Consider the following 24,388-nt stretch of genomic DNA (forward strand, 5'->3'; position numbering starts at 1 on the left):
CTCTGTCCCTCTCCGGGGGTCTCTGTTACTATATGGGGGTCTCTGTCACTATATGGGGGTCTCTGTCCCTCTCCGGGGGTCTCTGTTACTATATGAGTGTCTCTGTCACTATATGGGGGTCTCTGTCACTATATGGGGGTCTCTGTCACTATATGGGGGTCTCTGTCACTATATGGGGGTCTCTGTCACTATATGGGGGTCTCTGTCCCTCTCCAGGGGTCTCTGTCACTATATGGGGGTCTCTGTCACTATATGGGGGTCACTGTCCCTCTCCGGGAGTCTCTGTCACTATATGGGGGTCTCTGTCACTATATGGGGGTCTCTTCTCTGTCCCTCTCCGGGGGTCTCTGTCACTATATGGGGGTCTCTGTCACTCTCCGGGGGTCTCTGTCACTGTATGGGGGTCTCTGTCACTATATGAGGGTCTCTGTCACTATATGGGGGTTCTGTCACTATATGGGGGTCTCTGTCACTCTCCGGGGGTCTCTTTCACTATATGGGGGTCTCTGTCCCTCTCCGGGGGTCTCTGTCACTATATGGGGGTCTCTGTCACTATATGGGGGTCTCTGTCACTATATGGGGGTCTCTGTCCCTCTCCGGGGGTCTCTGTCACTATATGAGGGTCTCTGTCACTATATGGGGGTTCTGTCACTATATGGGGGTCTATGTCCCTCTCCGGGTGGTCTCTGTCACTATATGGGGGTCTCTGTCACTATATGAGGGTCTCTGTTACTATATGGGGGTCTCTGTCACTATATGGGGGTCTCTGTCCCTCTCCGGGGGTCTCTGTCACTATATGGGGGTCTCTGTCACTATATGAGTGTCTCTGTCACTATATGGGGGTCTCTGTCACTATATGAGGGTCTCTGTCACTATATGGGGGTTCTGTCACTATATGGGGGTCTCTGTCACTCTCCGGGGGTCTCTTTCACTATATGGGGGTCTCTGTCCCTCTCCGGGGGTCTCTGTCACTATATGGGGGTCTCTGTCACTATATGGGGGTCTCTGTCACTATATGGGGGTCTCTGTCCCTCTCCGGGGGTCTCTGTCACTATATGAGGGTCTCTGTCACTATATGGGGGTTCTGTCACTATATGGGGGTCTATGTCCCTCTCCGGGTGGTCTCTTTCACTATATGGGGGTCTCTGTCACTATATGGGGGTCTCTGTCCCTCTCCGGGGGTCTCTGTCCCTCTCCGGGTGGTCTCTGTCACTATATGGGGGTCTCTGTCACTATATGGAGGTCTATGTCACTATATGGGGGTCTCTGTCCCTCTCTCCCGGGGTTCTCTGTCCCTCTCTGGAGGTCTCTGTCACTATATGGGGGTCTCTGTCCCTCTCCGGGGGTCTATGTCCCTCTCCGGGTGGTCTCTGTCACTATATGGGGTTCTCTGTCCCTCTCCGGGGGGTTCTGTCACTATATGGGGGTCTCTGTCACTATATGGGGGTCTCTGTCCCTCTCCAGGGGTCTATGTCCCTCTCCGGGTGGTCTCTGTCACTATATGGGGGTCTCTGACCCTCTCCGGGGGTCTCTGTCACTATATGGGGGTCTCTGTCCCTCTCCGGGGGGTTCTGTCACTATATGGGGGTCTCTGTCACTATATGGGGGTCTCTGTCCCTCTCCGGGGGTCTATGTCCCTCTCCGGGGGTCTCTGTCACTATATGGGGGTCTTTGTCCCTCTCCGGGGGTCTATGTCCCTCTCCGGGTGGTCTCTGTCACTATATGGGGGTCTCTGTCACTATATGGGGGTCTTTGTCCCTCTCCGGGGGTCTCTGTCACTATATGGGGGTCTTTGTCCCTCTCAGGGGGTCTATGTCCCTCTCCGGGTGGTCTCTGTCACTATATGGGGGTCTCTGTCCCTCTCCGGGGGTCTCTGTCCCTCTCCGGGTGGTCTCTGTCACTATATGGGGGTCTCTGTCCCTCTCCGGGGGTCTATGTCCCTCTCCGGGTGGTCTCTGTCACTATATGGGGGTCTCTGTCCCTCTCCGGGGGTTCTGTCACTATATGGGGGTCTCTGTCCCTCTCCGGGGGTTCTGTCACTATATGGGGGTCTCTGTCCCTCTCCGGGGGTTCTGTCACTATATGGGGGTCTCTGTCCCTCTCCGGGGGTTCTGTCACTATATGGGGGTCTCTGTCTCTCTCTGGGGGTCTCTGTCTCTCTCTGGGGGTCTCTGTCACTATATGGGGGTCTCTGTTCTTCTCCGGGGGTCTCCGTCACTATATGGGGGTCTCTGTTCTTCTCCGGGGGTCTCTGTCTCTCTCTGGGGGTCTCTGTCACTATATGGGGGTCTCTGTTCTTCTCCGGGGGTCTCTGTCCCTCTCCGGGGCTCGGTGTGTGGCATAGACATTGTATTGTACTACTCGGGCAGTGATGTGATGAAGTTGGGGTGTGGGGGGCGGGGGCTGCTCTTCTTTCCCAGTAATGCCTTGCGGCCGGAAGAGCCCGGGACTGGCCCATGTCTGTCCCTGCGGGGGGTGGACTGTACCATCTCGCACAGGTGAGTGTGGAGGACGGAACCCAGGAGTCTCAGGACGGCAGCGCGCACTCACCTCTCCACTCATCCCGCCGCTCCGCGCTCTGTGCTGCCCGCCGTGACCACCAGGTGTCGCTGCGCTCCCGGGCTCTCCGTGACGTCACTCAGGCTCTACTCCTGCCATTGGTTCGTGCGGAGACGCCAGTTCTTCTCTCTGCCTCCAGGGGGCGACGACGGACGGCGCTGTGACGTCACTGACGGTGGTCGCTTTTCGTGTGCCGTCACTGAAGAATGGTTTGTGTGACGTGTGAGGTATAACATTACTTCTGGTTCTGGGTGTATGAAGCATTCTCTGTTATTATTTATATTTTGTGTTTGTCTGGTCTCCATGGTGACAGAACATGAAATGTGTTATTGGTCATGTGACCTGCGCCTCAGACATGTATGTCCGGTCCCCCAATAATCCAGAGCACACAGCGCCCCCGGAGTGGACACCATTGAGCCCTGTCATAGTTGCTATGGGTTACCACTCCTCCTGTTACTCTGGATACGTCGTCTGGGTGCCGCCATATTGGGGAGATGGACGTCAGCGTGTAAGCGTGCGGCCTCCCCCGGTCCGGACCTGTGCCCACGGCCTCCTCTGATCCGGACCTGTGCCCACGGCCTCCTCTGATCCGGACCTGTGCCCACAGCCTCCTCCGGTCCAGACCTGTGCCCACGGCCTCCCCCGGTCCGGACCTGTGCCCACGGCCTCCTCTGATCCGGACCTGTGCCCACAGCCTCCTCCGGTCCAGACCTGTGCCCACGGCCTCCCCCGGTCCGGACCTGTGCCCACGGCCTCCTCTGATCCGGACCTGTGCCCACAGCCTCCTCCGGTCCGGACCTGTGCCCACGGCCTCCTCTGATCCGGACCTGTGCCCACAGCCTCCTCCGGTCCAGACCTGTGCCCACGGCCTCCCCCGGTCCGGACCTGTGCCCACGGCCTCCTCTGATCCGGACCTGTGCCCACGGCCTCCCCCGGTCCGGACCTGTGCCCACGGCCTCCTCTGATCCGGACCTGTGCCCACGGCCTCCTCCGGTCCAGACCTGTGCCCACGGCCTCCTCCGGTCCAGACCTGTGCCCACGACCTCCCCCGGTCCAGACCTGTGCCCACGGCCTCCTCCGGCCCGGACCTGTACCCACGACCTCTTCCAGTTCAAAACTGTGCCCACGGCCTCCCCCAGTCTGGACCTGTGCCCACGGCCTCCCCCAGTCTGGACCTGTACCCACGGCCTCCCGCAGTCTGGACCTGTACCCACGGCCTCCCGCAGTCTGGACCTGTACCCACGGCCTCCCGCAGTCTGGACCTGTATCCACGGCCTCCCGCAGTCTGGACCTGTACCCACGGCCTCCCGCAGTCTGGACCTGTACCCACGGCCTCCTCCAGTCTGGACCTGTACCCACGGCCTCCCGCAGTCTGGACCTGTACCCACGGCCTCCTCCAGTCTGGACCTGTACCCACGGCCTCCCCCAGTCTGGACCTGTACCCACTGCCTCCTCCAGTCTGGACCTGTACCCACGGCCTCCCCCAGTCTGGACCTGTACCCACGGCCTCCTCCAGTCTGGACCTGTACCCACGGCCTCCTCCAGTCTGGACCTGTACCCACGGCCTCCCCCAGTCTGGACCTGTACCCACGGCCTCCCGCAGTCTGGACCTGTACCCACGGCCTCCCGCAGTCTGGACCTGTACCCACGGCCTCCCGCAGTCTGGACCTGTACCCACGGCCTCCCGCAGTCTGGACCTGTACCCACGGCCTCCTCCAGTCTGGACCTGTACCCACGGCCTCCTCCAGTCTGGACCTGTACCCACTGCCTCCTCCAGTCTGGACCTGTACCCACGGCCTCCCCCAGTCTGGACCTGTACCCACGGCCTCCTCCAGTCTGGACCTGTACCCACGGCCTCCCCCAGTCTGGACCTGTACCCACGGCCTCCCCCAGTCTGGACCTGTACCCACGGCCTCCCCCAGTCTGGACCTGTACCCACGGCCTCCCCCAGTCTGGACCTGTACCCACGGCCTCCTCCAGTCTGCACCTGTACCCACGGCCTCCTCCAGTCTGCACCTGTACCCACGGCCTCCTCCAGTCTGGACCTGTACCCACGGCCTCCTCCAGTCTGGACCTGTACCCACGGCCTCCTCCAGTCTGGACCTGTACCCACGGCCTCCTCCAGTCTGGACCTGTACCCACGGCCTCCTCCAGTCTGGACCTGTACCCACGGCCTCCTCCAGTCTGGACCTGTACCCACGGCCTCCTCCAGTCTGGACCTGTACCCACGGCCTCCTCCAGTCTGGACCTGTGCCCACGGCCTCCTCCTGTCTGGAACATTGCCCACTGCCTCCCCTCGGTCCAGACCTGTACCCACGGCCTCCTCCAGTCTGGACCTGTACCCACGGCCTCCTCCAGTCTGGACCTGTGCCCACGGCCTCCTCCAGTCTGGACCTGTACCCACGGCCTCCTCCAGTCTGGACCTGTGCCCACAGCCTCCTCCTGTCTGGAACATTGCCCACTGCCTCCCCTCGGTCCGGACCTGTGCCCACGGCCTCCTCCGTTTCGGACCCATGCCTGCAGCCTCCTCCGGTTCGAAACCATGCCTTCGGCCTCCTCCAGTCCGGTCCTGTGCCCATTGCCTTCTCCGGTGCAGAACTGTGCCCATGGCCTTCTACCGCCACCTGTGGGGGGTCTCTATGTCCTATCACACCTACAGGGAAAATATAGTCTGCACACCCCCAGGATACAATCCCACAAGTAGACTCATTCCAGGATGACCCCCGTTAATGTTGCCCGTCACCTGCACAAATCACTGAGAAACTGACATTTTGTGGGTGGAAAGAGCAGAATATTGTGGCTGTATAAAGCTGGGCTCGGCCACTCCAGAATTCTTCTTGTTTTTCTATAGGCTCCTCCCTCTTGATTAACGCTCCAGTTCCCGCCCCGATTATCGCCTCCCGTGCACAACGCTGCCCCCTCCGCGGTCACAGATCCCTGCAGCTCCTCTAATGTTCCTCGCTCCCTCTCTGCAGCCTCAGGATCCGTTTTCTTCTGGTCTTTTGATCATTTTCTGGGGCACGTCCAGTCTTTGGTGATGTCTCTGTTCTGCCAGATGTCCCTTCACAGGCTCCACAGTGGATCTAATGAGGGGAAATGTCTTTGTCCCTTCCCCTCGCCTGACCACTTTCCTCACGGAGACCCTTTGCTGTGTTGTCAGCTGTTTACGGAGCAGAAGATGTCAGTAAAATCCTCCTAGAACAGCGACACTTTCTCCGGGGTTATTCAGGATTGCGGTAAATGACGGCGTCCGAGCGCTGATACTGTGGGGGGAATGTGAACAGTGATTCTGGATACAACACCTCCCCAGTTATAAGAGGGTGTGAACACTTCTGCAAACACATTATCTTTGTTTTATTTTCCCCCTCTAAATGATTCTTCTTGATTGGACTATGTTTCATGACAAAAATCTTGGATTTTAGCAGGGGTGTGTAGACTTTTTTTTATCCACTGTAGCTACAGTGTCTGTACACAATATTCACTTTGGAGCCAGAGGAGCAAAAAGATTGTGATCCTTGTTCATTAAGGTAGAAATGGACGAATGCAGAAGTATTAAACCCCTAATGACCACTAAACTATCATTGCAAAGAGCAGGAGTAGTGGCGGGTGGACATCGGCGTGTGGCCTGGGGTCCTGCAGGATAAATACACTGGATCTGTCAACAGCAACCACAAGATGATGACGATCGCTCCAGCCCCCGGCGCAGACAACGGGAAATCAGAGGAGAGGGATGGAAGAGAACCAGGAACATGGCAAATCTGTCCAGAACAGCAGTCCCAGGGGGCGCACAGACTATGACAAATCTGTCCAGAACAGCAGTCCTAGGGGGCGCACAGACTATGACAAATCTGTCCAGAACAGCAGTCCCAGGGGGCGCACAGACTATGACCACTCTGTCCAGAACAGCAGTCCCAGGGGGCGCACAGACTATGACAAATCTGTCCAGAACAGCAGTCCTAGGGGGCGCACAGACTATGACAAATCTGTCCAGAACAGCAATCCCAGGGGGCGCACAGATTATGACAACTCTGTCCAGAACAGCAGTCCCAGGGGGCGCACAGACTATGACAACTCTGAAGGGCCCACAGGCTTCCAGAATGGATGGTGGGTGGGGTGTGCATACTTTTCTATGCTTATAATTGTCCTACGGTAACCTTCCAACTAAGCGAGTGGAAAACAGTGAAGCTGCGACAGTGGAGGGCAGGATTCTCTACATCTCCAGCAATAAAAGAGGAGAAACGGTCAGATGCAGGCACGCACCATACATGATGAGACAAATACAGCGATAAATGAGTACACCCCTCCTGTGCTACATACAGCACTCAGCATAAATGAGTACACCCCTCCTGTGCTACATACAGCACTCAGCATAAATGAGTACACTCCTCCTGTGCTACATACAGCACTCAGCATAAATGAGTACACCCCCTTGGAAAAGTAAGATTTTCATCAATATCTCATTGCACTCAAAAATAACTTCCACAATTCTGATCATTCTGGTTTCATAGAATATTTTCCCTATAACGTGAAGATGTGAATATCTTTAAATTACAGAATCTTCAGATTTACTCAAATCTAATATATAAAGCTGTGTGTGTATGTGTGTGTGTGTGTGTGTGTGTCTGTATGTATGTGTGTGTGTGTGTGTGTGTGTGTGTGTGTGTCCACTAAAGGAATCCGCACCGTCGCATTTACAATCATGAAATTTTGCACAGACGCCTCATGTGACCCAGGGAACGTCGTAGACTATGTTTTGAAGGGAAAATGTAACCCCGCGCTTTACAGTTACTCTCCAAAAAACCTGCCTCCATTAAAGTGAATGGAGCTGCAAGCTATAGGTTATTAATAGCAGCTGTGAGTGGTTGCTATAGGAAAGGACATTCATAGTATAAGACGCTTATGTGTGAGGTAATATGATGTCGGTGGGGAGACGGCTAGAGAGAGACAGAAAAAGACAGGGAAAGAGACAGAGAGACAGAAGTTAGGACAAATCACAACTTACTCAACTTCAGACGCTCCCTAGAAATGCATCTTTTTAGGGCGGCCTATCACACTCCCTAGCCAAACTAATTTCACCTAATCCCTCCACAACTTCTCAGAACATAACCCCACGTCAAACTCCATGGCACCCAAATGCATCTCAAGGCTCTGGCCAACTGGTCCAGGAAGCCATTATCTATCCCCCATTTCCGTGAGATGGCTGGATTGTCACTGTAAATAAGCACTTGTACCTTGCCCCCCCCCCCCCCCATATCTCATTGTAGAGTGTAAGCTCTCACGAGCAGGGTTGTGTTTTTCCCTCTAATTATTGTATTTTCTATAACTGTTACTTGTTTGTTTATGATCCTCCTGAATTGTAAAGCGCTGCGGAATATGTTTGCGCTATAGAAATAAAGATTATTATTATTATTATTATTATTATTATTATTATTATTATTAGAGGCAGACAGGGAAAGAGACAAACAGACAGAGAGGGGAAAAAAAAGCCAGACAGACAGGGAAAGAGACAGCCAGAAAGACACACGGGGAAGAGACAAAGGCAGACAGAGACAGACAGAGAAAGAAACAGAGAAAAACACAAGGGGAAAGAGATAGATAGACAGACAGGAAGAAAAGGCAGACAGGGAAAGAGACACAGAGGCAGACAGGGAAAGAGACACAGAGGCAGACAGGGAAAGAGACACAGAGGCAGACAGGGAAAGAGACAGACAGGGAAAGAGGCAGATAGGAAAAGAGGCAAACAGGTAAAGAGACAAAGACAGAGGCAGTCAGGGAAAGAGACAGAGAGACAGACAGGAAAAGAGGAAGACAGGGAAAGAGACAGACAAAGAGAGAGGCAGACAGGGAAAGAGACAGACAGGGAAAGAGACAGACAGAGTCAGACAGGGAAAGAGACACTAACAGGCCAAGAGACAGACAGAGATAGAGAGACAAACAGAGAGAGACAGACAGATATAGAGAGACAGAGACAGGGAAAGAGAGACACAAACAGATAGACATTCAGAGAGAGACAGACAGACGAAGAGAGACAGACATAGAGAGGGAAAGAGAGACAGACAGACAGAAGCAGACAGGCCAAGAAACAGAGAGACAGAGAAACAGTTACTATCCCTGGCAACGCCGGGTACTACAGCTAGTATATTTATACTGTATATATATATATATAGTCCAGCTGACTGTGTATTGCACTCACATTGCTCTGGGGTCCCGGGGTCAGCTCTGCCGTGTAGTCCATGAGACAGGACCTAGCACACGCCGGCTCCGGCTGCACGCGCCATTCTCTTGTTATGTGATCAGCGTTCCCTGGGTGATCATGCCATATCCATAGACTCCGATCTCTATATTATCGCTCATCAGCTCCCTCCTGCTGCACACGCTTACATGTGAAGGTCAGACGGCACTACAGCTGCTTCATTGCTGCTTTGGTTTCAAACACACGAGGGTGAATTAAGTGTTAATGAATCAATTACCGAGCACAGAGAGTAGAGTGACATGGAACCAGGTACAACATGAATGAATGAGCAGCGAGTAATGACAAGTTCTTATAACAAGAGATAGCAGTGGATGAACATCTGGAAGAATCTTTTAGGTATATTCCAGTTCTCTTCTTTCTCCATATTTAATTTGTGTCTAAATAATTCATGAGTTAATTTTTATCCAATGCAAAACTCTGTGACACAAACCTTATAGTATAGACTTTCACAGATCAGTGACATCCTACAACCCAGAATCACTCTCCCCAGGACGAGTGTATGAATGACACAACAAATCATTCATTACTTCGCTGCATATACATTAAATGGAAGTGACCTCCTACAGAACAGGAGGAGGAGCAGGGGATTCTGGGTACAAATAAGCTGAGCAGCAGCACTCAATGTCAGGCAGCAGCTGCTAAAGCAAACAAGATTTTAGGGTGTATAAAAAGAGAGATTAGATCCCGTGATCCCAACGTATTGTTACCTCTCTAGAAATCACTTGTAAGGCCACATCTGGAATATGGGATCCAGTTTTGGGCTCCACATTTTAAAATGGACATTCAGAAGTTAGAGTCAGTTCAAAGGCGGCAACTAGATTACTACAAGGAATGGAGGCCGCCCGTATGATAAGTAATGGAGGCCGCCCGTATGATGAGTAATGGAGGCCGCCCGCATGATGAGTAATGGAAGACGTCCGTATGATGAGTAATGGAGGCCACCAGTATGATGTGTAATGGATACCTCCAGGATGATGAGTAATGGAGGCCGTCCGTATGATGAGTAATGGAGGCCACCCATATGATTAGTAATGGAGGCCGCCCGTATGATAAGTTATGGAGGCCACCACACCAGTATGATGAGTAATGGATACCTCCAGGATGATGAGTAATGGAGGCCGCCCGTATGATAAGTAATGGAGGCCTCCAGGATGATGAGTAATAGAGGCCGCATGTATGATGAGGAATGGAGGCCGCCCGTATGATGAGGAATGGAGGCCACCCATATGATAAGTAATGGAGGCCGCCCGTATGATGAGGAATGGAGGCCTCCAGGATGATGAGTAATGGAGGCCGCCCGTATGATGAGTAATGGAGGCCGCTCGTATGATGATTACAATGATTATTGCTGTTTCACTGGAATTGATTAGTAAAAAGAGAATCGCGTGTTGAGCCGGACCCGTCGTGTTCTTTCTTATGGTTTACTCAAATTAGTTGATGCAGTATGGAGTGCACCCAACATGAAATACTACCACATCCAGGATTGTGTGTGACCGCCCTGATGTGTGAGGACAGCACCGAGGCTTCCAGGCCTGGAATGGACGAGCCGGACGCTGACATAGAACAACCTCCATCTTCCTCCATTTCCTGAACGAGCTCTTCTAGAGCCTGGAAGCCGGATGGAGAGTGGTGACAACTTGTTTCCTCACAACTCCCCATAGGGGCTCAGTTGTCAGATCCAGAGACACTCTGAAGTGCGCGCCGGATTGTATACCCCACCAGTTTGGCTTTCTACTTTTATATTTTCTTCCCCCTCCTCATCAGTAGATGTTCCTAGTTAGGTCATGACTTCTGTGGTCACTCGGCCGTCTCTGAGATGCTGCAGTTCCATCTTTGTCACATTTCTCTATCACTTTTTCTCCAGAGTCTAAATGATAAGTAAAGCTTTGTGATTTTCTTGTAGCCTTCATCTTTCTTATGTACAGAAAGAACTTCTTTTTCAGTATTGTGACATTTCTCTTCCATGTGGTGCCATTGCTGAAATGCATGAAATGGGAAGAGGTTTCCTTTGTTATCCCCATTGTATAGTCCCCCTCTGCTGGACACCGATGTGATGAAGAATTAAATTTTCCTTGGATTAGTTCTTTGGTCATTAGAAATTTTGAGTCTAAACTTTACTTTTACTCCTAAGACTTTCATTGGGGTGTACTCATTTTTTTAAATCTGGTCTTAAATTAAATTGTTAGTAAAATTCCTTTTTTGGGAGAAAAATAGGAAATCTTGTTTGCAATCAATGGCTCACATCTGTGGGAATATTCTGTGGTATCCCAGAGAAAATTTTCATTCTGAAAGGAAAGTAAAGGTTTTCTGACAAATCTGTGGGGTGTACTCATCGATGGCAAGCACTGTATATAATACCCCATGATTACTATAAATACATGGTGTGGATATAGAGGATGAGACGAAACTGACTGAAACCAGAATAAAGAAGGGGAGGATGACACCGACTAGAGGAAAAATAACGACCCGAGAGACCAGAGAGGAGGCCAACACCAGAGACAAAGTGATGAGTGGAAAAGGAATTAACATGAGAGAATAAACGAAAAGATGATGGGATGTGATGACTGGAGAGGAGGCGATGAGCAGAAAAGAGGAGATCGAGAACAAGGAGATGATCAGAGAAGAAGACATAAGAAAAGAGGAGATCAGGAAAAAGGGGATGAGCAGAGAAGTGGAGATCAGGGAAGAGGAAATGATCAAAGACGAGGTCGGAGAGGAGGCAATGAGCAGATCGGGAAACAGGAGATGGTCAGAGAAGAAGAGATAAGAGAAGAGAGAGTCAAGAAATGGGATGAGCAGAGATGAGGAGGTCGGGGAGGAGGAGATGATCAGAGCAGAAGAGACCGGGAAAGATGAGATGATCGGAGAAGAGATCGGGAAAGAGAAGATGATCAGAGAAGAGATCAGAGAGACGCCTAAAGGCCACTTTACACACAGAGAGAAATCTTTGGCAGATCTGTGGTTACAGTGAGATCATGGACATATTGTTCCATTTGTACACAGCCACAAACCTGACACTGATTGTCCACAATTTCACTGCAACCACAGATCTGCCGCAGATTTATCTCTGTGTGTAAAGTGGCCTTAAGACTGGAGAGAAGATGATTGAAGGTGAGTGGAAAAGGGATGATCATGAGAGAATAAATTCAAAGATGATGGGAGAGGATGTGATGGCTGGAGATGAGGCGATGAGCTGAAAAGAAGATATTGAGAAAGAGTAGATGATCAGAGAAGAAGAGATCGGAGAGGAGACAATGAGCAGAGAAGAGGCGTTCGGGTTAGAGGGGATGAGCAGAGAAAAGGATATCGAGCAAGAACAGATGATCAAAGAAGAGATTGGAGAGGAGGCAATGAGCAGAGAAGAAGAGAGCGGAGAGGAGATGGACAGACGAGATCGGGGAGCAAGCGATGAGCAGAGTAGAAGAGATGGGAAAAGGCGATAAGCAGAGAAGAAGAGATCGGGGAGGAGGCAATGAGCAGAAAAGAGGAGATGATCAGAGAAGAGATCAGAGAGGAGGCAATGAGCAGAGTAGAAGAAGAGGAGCAGAGTAGAGATTGGAGAAGAGGAGATTGGGGAACAAGCAATGAGCAGAGCAGAAGCAATCGGGGAAAAGGCGATGAGCAGAGAAGAGATTAGAGAAGAGCTGATGAGCAGAGAAGAAGGGATTGAAAAGGAGGCGATAGGCAGAGAAGATGAGATCGGTCAGGAGACGATAAACAGAGAAGATAAGATCGGGGAGGAGAAGAGGAGATCGGGAAAGAGAGGATGAGCAGAGGAGGGGAGATCGCGGAAGAGGAGATGACTAGAGAAGAGATCAGAGAGGAGGCAATCAGCAGAGGAGATCGGGGAATAGGGGATGAGCAGAGGAGAGGAGATAGGGGAAGAGGAGATAAGAGAAGAGATCGGAGAGGAGGTGATGGGCAGACAAGAGGAGATTGGGGAAGAGGCAATGACCAGAAAATATGAGATCGAGGAGGCGATGAGCCAAGAAGGGGAGGAAGTTATGGGCAGAGAAGATAAGATCGCGGAGGAGGCAATGAGCAGAAAAGAAGAGATTGGGGAGGAGATGGGCAGAAAATGGAAAATTGGGGAGGAGGCGATGAGCAGAGAAGAGGAGCTTGTTTGTCTCCCGACACAGGCAGCTTGTGTGCCCCCTGACACCAGCAGCCAGTGTGCCCCCTGACACTGGCAGTTCATGTACCCACATAAGGACACGGGCACCACCAGGTCTCACTGGAGACCAGACAGGAGGTGATGAGCAGAGAAGTGATGATTGGGAATGAGGTGATGGGTAGAGAACAGAAGAAGAGATCAGTGAGGAGGCGATGGGCAAAGAAGAGGAGATTGGGGAGGAGGTGATGGGCAGAAATAAGGAGATCGGAGAGGAGGCTGTGGGGAGAGAAGAGGCGATCGGATAGGGGGCAATGGGTAGAGAAGTGATGACAGGGGACCAAGGCAATGGGCAGAAAAAAGGAGCTTGGGGAGGCAGTGATGAGCAGAGAATAGAATATCGGGGAGGAGGCTGAGCAGAAATGATGACTGGGAGGATGCAATGGGCAGAGAAGAGGAAATCAGGGCAGAAGTGATGGGCAGAGAAATGGAGATCAGGTAGGAAGCGATGGACAGACAAGAGGAGATCTGGGAGGAGGCGATGGGCAGAGAAGAGATCAGGGAGGAGGGGATGGGCAGAAAAGAGGAGATTGGGGAGGAGACAATGGCTAGAGAAGAGATTTGGGAGGAAGCGAAGGGCAGAGAGAAGATTTGAGAGCAGGCGATGGGCAGAAAAGAGATTTGGAAGGAGCCGATGGGGCAGAGAAGAGATTTGGGAGAAGGCGATGGCCAGATAAGAGGAGATCTGGACGCAGGCAATGGGCAGATAAGAGGAGATTGGGGAGCAGGAGAGTGGCAGAGATGAGGAGGTCGGAGTGGAGGCCATTGGCAGAGAAGACAAGATCAGGAAGGAGTCGATGAGGAGGTCGGGGAGGATGCGATGGGCAAAGAAGAAGTGATCGGGGTGCAATGAGCAGAGATCGGCAAGGAGGCAATGTGAAGAGAATAAAAGATTGGTTGGGAGGCAATAAGCAGAGTAGATCAAGGAGGCGATGAGCAGAGAAGAGATTGAGAAGGAGGCGATGAGCAGAGACGAGGAGATCAGGGAAGAGGTAATGACCAGAGGAGAGATCGGGGAGGAGGCGAGGACCAGAGAAGAGGAGATCGAGAAAGGAGGCGAGGATCAGAGAACAGGAGATTGGGAAGGAGGCAGTGACCAGAAAGGAGATTAGGGAGCAGGTGATGAGCAAAGGAGATCAAGGAGAAAGCAATGAGCAGAGAAAAGGAGATCAGGGAAGAGGCGATGAGCAGAGAAGTGATGATCGGGAGGAGGTGATGGTCAGAGAATAAGAGATCTAGGAGAAAACAATGAGCAGAGAAGAGATGTTGGTCAGAAAAAAGGAAATCATGAAGGAGGCTGATGCCCTGAATAGAGATCAGGGAGGAGTCGATGAATAGAGAAGAGGCGATTGGGGAGGAGGCAATAAGCAAAGCAAATCGGGGAGGAGGCGATGAGCAGAGGAGAACGGGTAGGAGGCAATGAGCAGAGGAGATTGGGGAGGAGGTGATGAGCAGAGAAGAGGGGATTGGGGTGGAGATGATGAGCAGGGGAAATCGGGGAGGAGGCGATGAGCAGGGAAGATTGGGAAGGAGGTGTTGAGCAGAGATCGGGGAGGAGGCGATGAGCAGAGGAGATCGGGAGGAGGCGATGAACAGCAAAAAGGAGATGGGGAGGAGCTGATGACCACAAAGGAGATTGGGAAGGTGATGAGCAAAAGGAGATCAGGAGGAAGCGATGAGCAGAGAAGAGATCGGGGAGGAGGTGGTGAGCAGAGAAGTGATGCTTGAGAGGAGGCGATGGGCAGAGAATAAGAGATCAAGGAGAAAGCAATGAGCAGAAAAGAAGAAATCGGTGGGGAGGCGTTGGGCAAAAAAGAGGAGATTGGAAAAGAGTGTATGAGAGAGAAGAGGAGATGATAAGAGAAGAAGAGATCAAGGAGGAGGTGATGAGGAGAGAAAAGGAGATTAGGGAAAAGGTGATGAGCAGAGAAGAGATTGGAGGGGAGGCGATGAGCAGAGGCAATCTGGGAGGAGGCGATCAAGAGAGAAGAGGAGATTAGGGAGGCGCCAAAAGCGGAGCTCGGATAGGGGGCGATGAGCAGAGGAGATGGGGGAGGAGGTGATGAGCAGAGGAGATCGAGGAGGAGATGATAAGTGGGTAAACGGGGAGGAGGCAATGAGCAGAAGAGAGGAGATTAGGAAGAAGGTGATGAGGAGAGGAGTTCCAGGAGGAGGAGATGAGCGGAGATAGGGTTGGAGGTGATGAGCAGAGGAGAATGGAGAAGAGACAATGAGCAGAGAAGCGAAGAATTGGAAGGAGGCGAGAAGAGGAGAACGGGGATGAGGCAATAAGCAGAGAAAAGGAGATCAGAGAGGAGGAAATGAGCAGAGATCGGGGAGGAGAATCCACAAAAAGATGCAGGATTACTGCCCTGGGACAACACTACTTTGTATGGTGCAGAGCAGAGGTCATTACTATTATGTGGGCTACAACAGGGGCCTCAGTGTGGAGCAGAGCGGAGGCACGGAGATCGCTATGTGTGAGGCACTTTGGTGCATAATATCGGCACTATTATTTTTAGGGGACCTGCCTTTGTGGCCATATTTTTGAGGGGTATTGGTGTCCATATCTCACTTACATTATTCCCTACCACGCCTTCATTCACGAATGGCCGCTAAAGGTGATGCTTCACCAGGGACTTAGAAACGTCCCAGTGTGCAGATAAATAAAGACGCCCCACTGTGTCGTATGTGATACTCTCTGCCATCAGGGGTTGGGTTTCAGGAGACAGGGGCAGAGAAGGGAATAATAGGGGCACCGCACACACAGCAGGCGCAGTAGTAGTGGCACTTCGCACACAGCAGGCGCAGTAGTAGTGGCACTTCGCACACAGCAGGCGCAGTAGTAGTGGCACTTCGCACACAGCAGGCGCAGTAGTAGTGTCACTTCACACACAGCAGGCGCAGTAGTAGTGGCACTTCACACACAGCAGGCGCAGTAGTAGTGGCACTTCACACACAGCAGGCGCAGTAGTAGTGGCACTTCGCACACAGCGGGCGCAGTAGTAGTGGCACTTCGCACACAGCAGGCGCAGTAGTAGTGTCACTTCACACACAGCAGGCGCAGTAGTAGTGGCACTTCACACACAGCGGGCGCAGTAGTAGTGGCACTTCACACACAGCGGGCGCAGTAGTAGTGGCACTTCACACACAGCGGGCGCAGTAGTAGTGTCACTTCACACACAGCAGGCGCAGTAGTAGTGGCACTTCGCACACAGCAGGCGCAGTAGTAGTGGCACTTCGCACACAGCAGGCGCAGTAGTAGTGTCACTTCGCACACAGCAGGCGCAGTAGTAGTGGCACTTCACACACAGCAGGCGCAGTAGTAGTGGCACTTCACACACAGCAGGCGCAGTAGTAGTGGCACTTCACACACAGCAGGCGCAGTAGTAGTGGCACCGCACACACAGCAGGCGCAGTAGTAGTGGCACCGCACACACAGCAGGCGCAGTAGTAGTGGCACTTCGCACACAGCAGGCGCAGTAGTAGTGTCACTTCACACACAGCGGGCGCAGTAGTAGTGTCACTTCACACACAGCGGGCGCAGTAGTAGTGTCACTTCACACACAGCGGGCGCAGTAGTAGTGTCACTTCACACACAGCGGGCGCAGTAGTAGTGTCACTTCACACACAGCGGGCGCAGTAGTAGTGTCACTTCACACACAGCGGGCGCAGTAGTAGTGGCACTTCACACACAGCGGGCGCAGTAGTAGTGGCACTTCACACACAGCGGGCGCAGTAGTAGTGGCACTTCACACACAGCGGGCGCAGTAGTAGTGGCACTTCACACACAGCAGGCGCAGTAGTAGTGTCACTTCACACACAGCAGGCGCAGTAGTAGTGTCACTTCACACACAGCAGGCGCAGTAGTAGTGGCACTTCACACACAGCAGGCGCAGTAGTGGTGGCACTTCACACACAGCAGGCGCAGTAGTGGTGTCACTTCGCACACAGCAGGCGCAGTAGTAGTGGCACTTCGCACACAGCAGGCGCAGTAGTAGTGGCACTTCGCACACAGCAGGCGCAGTAGTAGTGGCACTTCACACACAGCAGGCGCAGTAGTGGTGTCACTTCACACACAGCAGGCGCAGTAGTGGTGTCACTTCACACACAGCAGGCGCAGTAGTAGTGTCACTTCACACACAGCAGGCGCAGTAGTAGTGGCATTTCACACACAGCAGGCGCAGTAGTAGTGGCACTTCGCACACAGCAGGCGCAGTAGTAGTGGCACTTCACACACAGCAGGCGCAGTAGTAGTGGCACTTCACACACAGCAGGCGCAGTAGTAGTGGCACTTCACACACAGCGGGCGCAGTAGTAGTGGCACTTCACACACAGCGGGCGCAGTAGTAGTGGCACTTCACACACAGCAGGCGCAGTAGTAGTGTCACTTCACACACAGCAGGCGCAGTAGTAGTGTCACTTCACACACAGCAGGCGCAGTAGTAGTGGCACTTCACACACAGCAGGCGCAGTAGTGGTGGCACTTCACACACAGCAGGCGCAGTAGTGGTGTCACTTCGCACACAGCAGGCGCAGTAGTAGTGGCACTTCGCACACAGCAGGCGCAGTAGTAGTGGCACTTCGCACACAGCAGGCGCAGTAGTAGTGGCACTTCACACACAGCAGGCGCAGTAGTGGTGTCACTTCACACACAGCAGGCGCAGTAGTGGTGTCACTTCACACACAGCAGGCGCAGTAGTAGTGTCACTTCACACACAGCAGGCGCAGTAGTAGTGGCATTTCACACACAGCAGGCGCAGTAGTAGTGGCACTTCGCACACAGCAGGCGCAGTAGTAGTGGCACTTCGCACACAGCAGGCGCAGTAGTAGTGGCACTTCGCACACAGCAGGCGCAGTAGTAGTGGCACTTCGCACACAGCAGGCGCAGTAGTAGTGGCACTTCGCACACAGCAGGCGCAGTAGTAGTGGCACTTCGCACACAGCAGGCGCAGTAGTAGTGTCACTTCGCACACAGCAGGCGCAGTAGTAGTGTCACTTCGCACACAGCAGGCGCAGTAGTAGTGTCACTTCGCACACAGCAGGCGCAGTAGTAGTGTCACTTCGCACACAGCAGGCGCAGTAGTAGTGGCACTTCGCACACAGCAGGCGCAGTAGTAGTGGCACTTCACACACAGCAGGCGCAGTAGTAGTGTCACTTTGCACACAGCAGGCGCAGTAGTAGTGGCATTTCGCACACAGCAGGCGCAGTAGTAGTGGCACTTCGCACACAGCAGGCGCAGTAGTAGTGTCACTTCACACACAGCAGGCGCAGTAGTAGTGGCACTTCACACACAGCAGGCGCAGTAGTAGTGGCACTTCACACACAGCAGGCGCAGTAGTAGTGGCACTTCACACACAGCAGGCGCAGTAGTAGTGGCACTTCGCACACAGCAGGCGCAGTAGTAGTGGCACTTCGCACACAGCAGGCGCAGTAGTAGTGGCACTTCGCACACAGCAGGCGCAGTAGTAGTGTCACTTCGCACACAGCAGGCGCAGTAGTAGTGGCACTTCGCACACAGCAGGCGCAGTAGTAGTGTCACTTTGCACACAGCAGGCGCAGTAGTAGTGGCACTTCACACACAGCAGGCGCAGTAGTAGTGGCACTTCGCACACAGCAGGCGCAGTAGTAGTGGCACTTCGCACACAGCAGGCGCAGTAGTAGTGGCACTTCACACACAGCAGGCGCAGTAGTAGTGGCACTTCACACACAGCAGGCGCAGTAGTAGTGGCACTTCACACACAGCAGGCGCAGTAGTAGTGGCACTTCACAAACAGCAGGCGCAGTAGTAGTGGCACTTCACACACAGCAGGCGCAGTAGTAGTGGCACTTCACACACAGCAGGCGCAGTAGTAGTGGCACTTCTCACACAGCAGGCGCAGTAGTAGTGGCACTTCGCACACAGCAGGCGCAGTAGTAGTGGCACTTCGCACACAGCAGGCGCAGTAGTAGTGGCACTTCGCACACAGCAGGCGCAGTAGTAGTGGCACTTCGCACACAGCAGGCGCAGTAGTAGTGGCACTTCACACACAGCAGGCGCAGTAGTAGTGGCACTTCGCACACAGCAGGTGCAGTAGTAGTGGCACTTCACACACAGCAGGCGCAGTAGTAGTGGCACTTCACACACAGCAGGCGCAGTAGTAGTGGCACTTCACACACAGCAGGCGCAGTAGTAGTGGCACTTCACACACAGCAGGCGCAGTAGTAGTGGCACTTCACACACAGCAGGCGCAGTAGTAGTGGCACTTCACACACAGCAGGCGCAGTAGTAGTGGCACTTCACACACAGCAGGCGCAGTAGTAGTGGCACTTCACACACAGCAGGCGCAGTAGTAGTGGCACTTCACACACAGCAGGCGCAGTAATAATAGGGGCTCCACACCGGCAGGAGGACGGGGAAAGCGTGTAGACTGGGAAGTATGCTGGAAAAGTGGGGAGCTGAGGATGTCTGGATACGATTTGCACCTACACAAGTGGTGGCAGGTGGAAGTCATCCTGATGTTCAGGGGCAAATGGAATGGGAAGTGATTTGCTACATTCATACATAGCGTGGCGGCATTATTCCTGTACAATGGCATCATTGGTTTTTGTTCAGCAGCAGTATAGTTGTTTTATATTATATCATTTTATTGCACCATTATTATATACGTTATACCGCTACATTATTTATGTCTAATACCCCCATGTGTAAACGTTAGCGGGAACCCAAACTGATTACACCAGACGAGACAATAACTGGCACAATGGGGAGGGGGATGAGCCGTGAGGAGACGCCAGCAGGACGAATAGCCACGAGGAGACACCAGTGGGATGAAGAGCCGTGAGGAGACGCCAGCAGGACGAAGAGCCATGAGGAGACACCAGTGGGATGAAGAGCCGTGAGGAGACACCAGCAGGACGAAGAGCCATGAGGAGACACCAGTGGGATGAAGAGCCGTGAGGAGACGCCAGCAGGACGAAGAGCCATGAGGAGACACCAGCGGGATGAGAAGCTGTGAAGAGACGTCAGTGGGATGAAGAGCCGTGAGGAGACACCAACTGGATGAAGAACCATGAGGAAACACCAACTGGATGAAGAACCATGAGGAGACACCAGCTGGATGAAGAACCATGAGGAGACACCAACTGGATGAAGAACCATGAGGAGACACCAACTGGATGAGGATCCATGAGGAGACACCAACTGGATGAAGAACCATGAGGAGACCCCAACTGGATGAAGAACCATGAGGAGACAGCAACTGGATGAAGAACCATGAGGAGACAGCAACTGGATGAGGATCCATGAGGAGACACCAACTGGTTGAAGAACCATGAGGAGACACCAACTGGATGAAGAACCGTGAGGAGACACCAACTGGATGAGGAGCCGTGAGGAGACACCAACTGGATGAGGAGCCGTGAGGAGACACCAACTGGATGAAGAACCATGAGGAGACACCAACTGGATGAAGAACCATGAGGAGACAGCAACTGGATGAAGAACCATGAGGAGACAGCAACTGGATGAGGATCCATGAAGAGACACCAACTGGATGAGGAGCCGTGAGGAGACACCAACTGGATGAGGATCCATGAGGAGATGCCAGCAGGATGAGGAGCCGTGAGGAGACACCAACTGGATGAGGATCCATGAGGAGATGCCAGCGGGATGAGGAGCAAGGCGCTTATGATTGATATCATCAGATTTTGCCCAAAAAAACGAAGACCAGACTCCAAATCTCAAGACGAATTCAATAAATTTACAGACAAATCACAAACAGAAACATCGGATCATCAGATTTACATGGTTAAAATGGAGCGGTCGTGTACGAGGCAGATGTGGCTGCTGGGGCCCTCCGATAACAGTGGGGTCACGGTGACTACCATCAGGGCTGCGGTGACCACCCTCCGGACTACAGGGCTAAGGTGACCACCCCCAGTGCAGCAAGGCAGCGGTAAACACCACCAGCGCAACAGGGCTGCGGAGACCACCCCCGGGTAGCAGGGCCGCGGTGACCACCCTCCAGGCAGCAGAGTGTACCTGCAGAGTGGGGGATGCCATAAAGCAGTAACAAGTACTCCCAGCCGCACACCCACCCCTCATGCCCCACACCCCAGCATGCACGCTGTCCCACACCACAACTGCACGCTGTCCCACACTGCAGCCCCACACCACAACTGCACATCCATACCACAGTTGCCCAACCCAGCATGCATGCAGTCCCACATCCACACTGCAGCCCCACACAACTGCACATCCACACCACAGTTGCCCAACCCGGCATGCATGCAGTCCCACACTGCAGCCGCACACCCACACTGCAGCCGCACACCCACACAGCAGCCGCACACCCACACTGCAGCCGCACACCCACACTGCAGCCGCACACCCACACTGCAGCCGCACACCCACACTGCAGCTGCACACTCAATTCCTAGTAAAATTTGTCATTAATTTCTGGAGACCGGAGCAGATTCCATTGGACACAAGCCACACCTCTCCACTGGTGGCCACGCCCCTGCCCTGATCCTGAATGAGGCCAGATACTCCAGTCACATCCAGAGCTGCACTCACAATTCTCGCACAGGGTGTGAGCGCATCTTATAAAATGCAGCAGGTAAGCTGTGCAGAAGCAGCTCTGGCAGTGACTGGAGGACAGAACGCAGCTTTAGATGTGACTAATCAGCACATGTAGAACATTTAATACTGTTTGCCGGCCATTCAGCCGCTAGCAGCAGAGAAGTCGGGGACCCCAGCAGCACCGAACCCCGTGCCCCCTTCAGCCGCCCCCGACACACGGCTCCATTGACATTTGGCACACAAGTGTGATCACAGTGCAGCGCTGACAGATCTGGGGGGACGCCTGGTTATGGGGGGTTAGTGTCTGACATAATGAGAACAGCACCAATCGGTTCTGTACAAACTGCCCAATCAGAGCCACCCGCGGTCAGAGTACAAAGTGCATGATGACCCCTGCCGGACAATTAGCGGTTCCGCTCATCCCAGGAGTAGAGGAGAAGGGGCCTGAGATGCTGGGGATGATGTGCAGCGGCCATGTGGACCTCTTGGGTCCTCACTCCGGATTTCTGACACCATCTTGGGATGTGGAAAACATGATGGACACAAGTCCTCTCCTGGTGTCTGCTCCGCGGTGGCAGTAATGGACGTCCTAATGCCGCCCGCGAGGCGTGGACACTCCTCAGCCCTGAGTGTACTCCATAGTCGAGCTCAGTAGGTCAGCGTGGACCTTCTGATGTTTGTTGAGCTCGGATCTCCAGCGGTAGCTCTTGCCGCACTCGCTGCAGGGGTACGGCCGCTCCCCGGTGTGGGTCTTCACGTGGGTGGTGAGGTGCTGCCGCTGGACGAAGCACTTGCCGCACTGCTTACACTTGTAGGGCCGCTCCCCGGTGTGGATGCGTTTGTGGACTAGTAAGGCCGTGCGGCGGCGGAAGATTTTGCCACAATCGTTACACAAGTTGGGTTTGTCGCCGCCCTGGTGGCTCCTCTGATGCTTCAGAAGATCCGAGCTCCGGGCAAAACGTTTCTCACACTGATTACACAAGAAGAGCTTCTCCCGCGGGGGCAGCCGCTGCTCCAGGAAGTGCAGGCCCGGCCGGAAGCCGCGGAGGACATCGCTGGAGGAGTGCGGCTCCTCTCCGGGGAAGTCCCTCAACTCACACACCGCATCTGCTCCCAGCGGGAGGGGATCTTTACAGTCCGAGGACAGCTCCAGCTCCTCTGCAGCCTTCTCCGGGGGCAGCTCCTTCCCGTTCTTATTGATCCAGACCTCGCCTGCAGGATAGAAAACAAAACGTCAGCAATGAGCCGCGGGAAGACGAGGAAACAGAGCATGTACATCATGTCTTCAGTCACCTCCAGAGCTGCAGTCACTACTCTGCTGTTACATCATGTCTTCAGTCACCTCCAGAGCTGCAGTCACTACTCTGCTGTTACATCATGTCTTATCCTCCAGTCACCTCCAGAGCTGCAGTCACTACTCTGCTGTTATATCATGTCTTCAGTCACCTCCAGAGCTGCAGTCACTACTCTGCTGTTACATCATGTCTTCAGTCACCTCCAGAGCTGCAGTCACTACTCTGCTGTTACATCATGTCTTCAGTCACCTCCAGAGCTGCAGTCACTACTCTGCTGTTACATCATGTCTTATCCACCAGTCACCTCCAGAGCTGCAGTCACTATTCTGCTGTTACATCATGTCTTCAGTCACCTCCAGAGCTGCAGTCACTACTCTGCTGTTACATCACGTCTTACCCTCCAGTCACCTCCAGAGCTGCACTTACTATTCTGCTGTTACATCGTGTCTTCAGTCACCTCCAAAGCTGCAGTCACTACTCTGCTGTTACATGTCTTATCCTCCAGTCACCTCCAGAGCTGCAGTCACTATTCTGCTGTTACATCGTGTCTTCAATCACCTCCAGAGCTGCAGTCACTATTCTGCTTTTACATCATGTCTTATCCTCCAGTCACCTCCAGAGCTGTAGTCACTATTCTGCTATTACATTGTATCTTATCCTCCAGTCACCTCCAGAGCTGTAGTCACTATTCTGCTATTACATTGTATCTTATCCTCCAGTCACCTCCAGAGCTGCACGCCCCCCCCCACATCATTGACGACAGCGTCACCCACCCAGTGATACCAGTGAGTCGGCGCTCTCCTTCATCATGTTTCGGTACAGCTCCTTCTGCCATTCCTCCAAATCCTTCCAGTCATCCGAAAAACACACAGCGACGTCATCGAAGGTCACCGCAACCTGGGAGAGAAAAGGCCCGCCCATAGTGACATCACTAATCACAAGGGGAGGGGCTACATAGCACTGTGCAAATGTCTGAGGCTGGTGCAAAGTAAGAAGTTTCCAGTAACGGAAGCGTTAATGGTTAATTTTATTACCTAACAAAATACAAAGTGACTGAAGAGAAATGTAAATCCCCTCAGGATTCAGTGACTGTCCGTCTCCTCTGTCCTCAGTATTCAGTGACCGCCCGTCGCCTGTGTGACATTATCTCTATGTCTCTCCTGTTGCCTGTGTGACATTAGCTCTAGGTCTCTCCCGTTGCCTGCGTGACATTAGCTCTATGTCTCACCCGTTGCCTGTGTGACATTAGCTCTATGTCTTTCCCGTTGCCTGTGTGACAGTAGCTCTATGTCTCACCCGTTGCCTGTGTGACATTAGCTCTAGGGGTCTCCCGTTGCCTGTGTGACATTAGCTCTAGGTCTCACCCGTTGCCTGTGTGACATTAGCTTTAGGTCTCTCCCGTTGCCTGTGTGACATTAGCTCTAGGTCTCACCCGTTGCCTGTGTGACATTAGCTGTAGGTTTCACCCGTTGCCTGTGTGACATTAGCTCTAGGTCTCACCCGTTGCCTGTGTGACATTAGCTCTAGGTCTCACCCGTTGCCTGTG

At 53.1% G+C, this 24,388-nt stretch overlaps 2 protein-coding genes across 2 annotated transcripts in view; both read right to left on the minus strand.

The window, feature by feature from the left end:
- Positions 1 to 2,628, minus strand: part of LOC142290782 (uncharacterized) — a 91,374-nt gene extending 88,746 nt beyond the window's left edge. The window contains exon 1 of the mRNA XM_075334783.1: positions 2,551 to 2,628. Coding sequence (XP_075190898.1) covers positions 2,551 to 2,562 — 12 coding nt within the window. The 5' untranslated portion in view covers positions 2,563 to 2,628. The remainder of the gene's footprint in view (positions 1 to 2,550) is intronic.
- An 18,070-nt stretch (positions 2,629 to 20,698) lies between these two features.
- LOC142292378 (uncharacterized) overlaps positions 20,699 to 24,388 on the minus strand; it is a 35,374-nt gene continuing 31,684 nt past the window's right edge. The window contains exons 11-12 of the mRNA XM_075337705.1: positions 23,616 to 23,739; positions 20,699 to 22,759 (exon numbers count right to left, since the gene is read on the minus strand). Of these exons, the coding sequence (XP_075193820.1) occupies positions 22,167 to 22,759; positions 23,616 to 23,739 (717 nt within the window). The 3' untranslated portion in view covers positions 20,699 to 22,166. The remainder of the gene's footprint in view (positions 22,760 to 23,615; positions 23,740 to 24,388) is intronic.

Source organism: Anomaloglossus baeobatrachus, chromosome 2 (assembly GCF_048569485.1).
Source record: "Anomaloglossus baeobatrachus isolate aAnoBae1 chromosome 2, aAnoBae1.hap1, whole genome shotgun sequence".
In the NCBI taxonomy this organism is placed as follows: Eukaryota; Metazoa; Chordata; class Amphibia; order Anura; family Aromobatidae; genus Anomaloglossus; species Anomaloglossus baeobatrachus.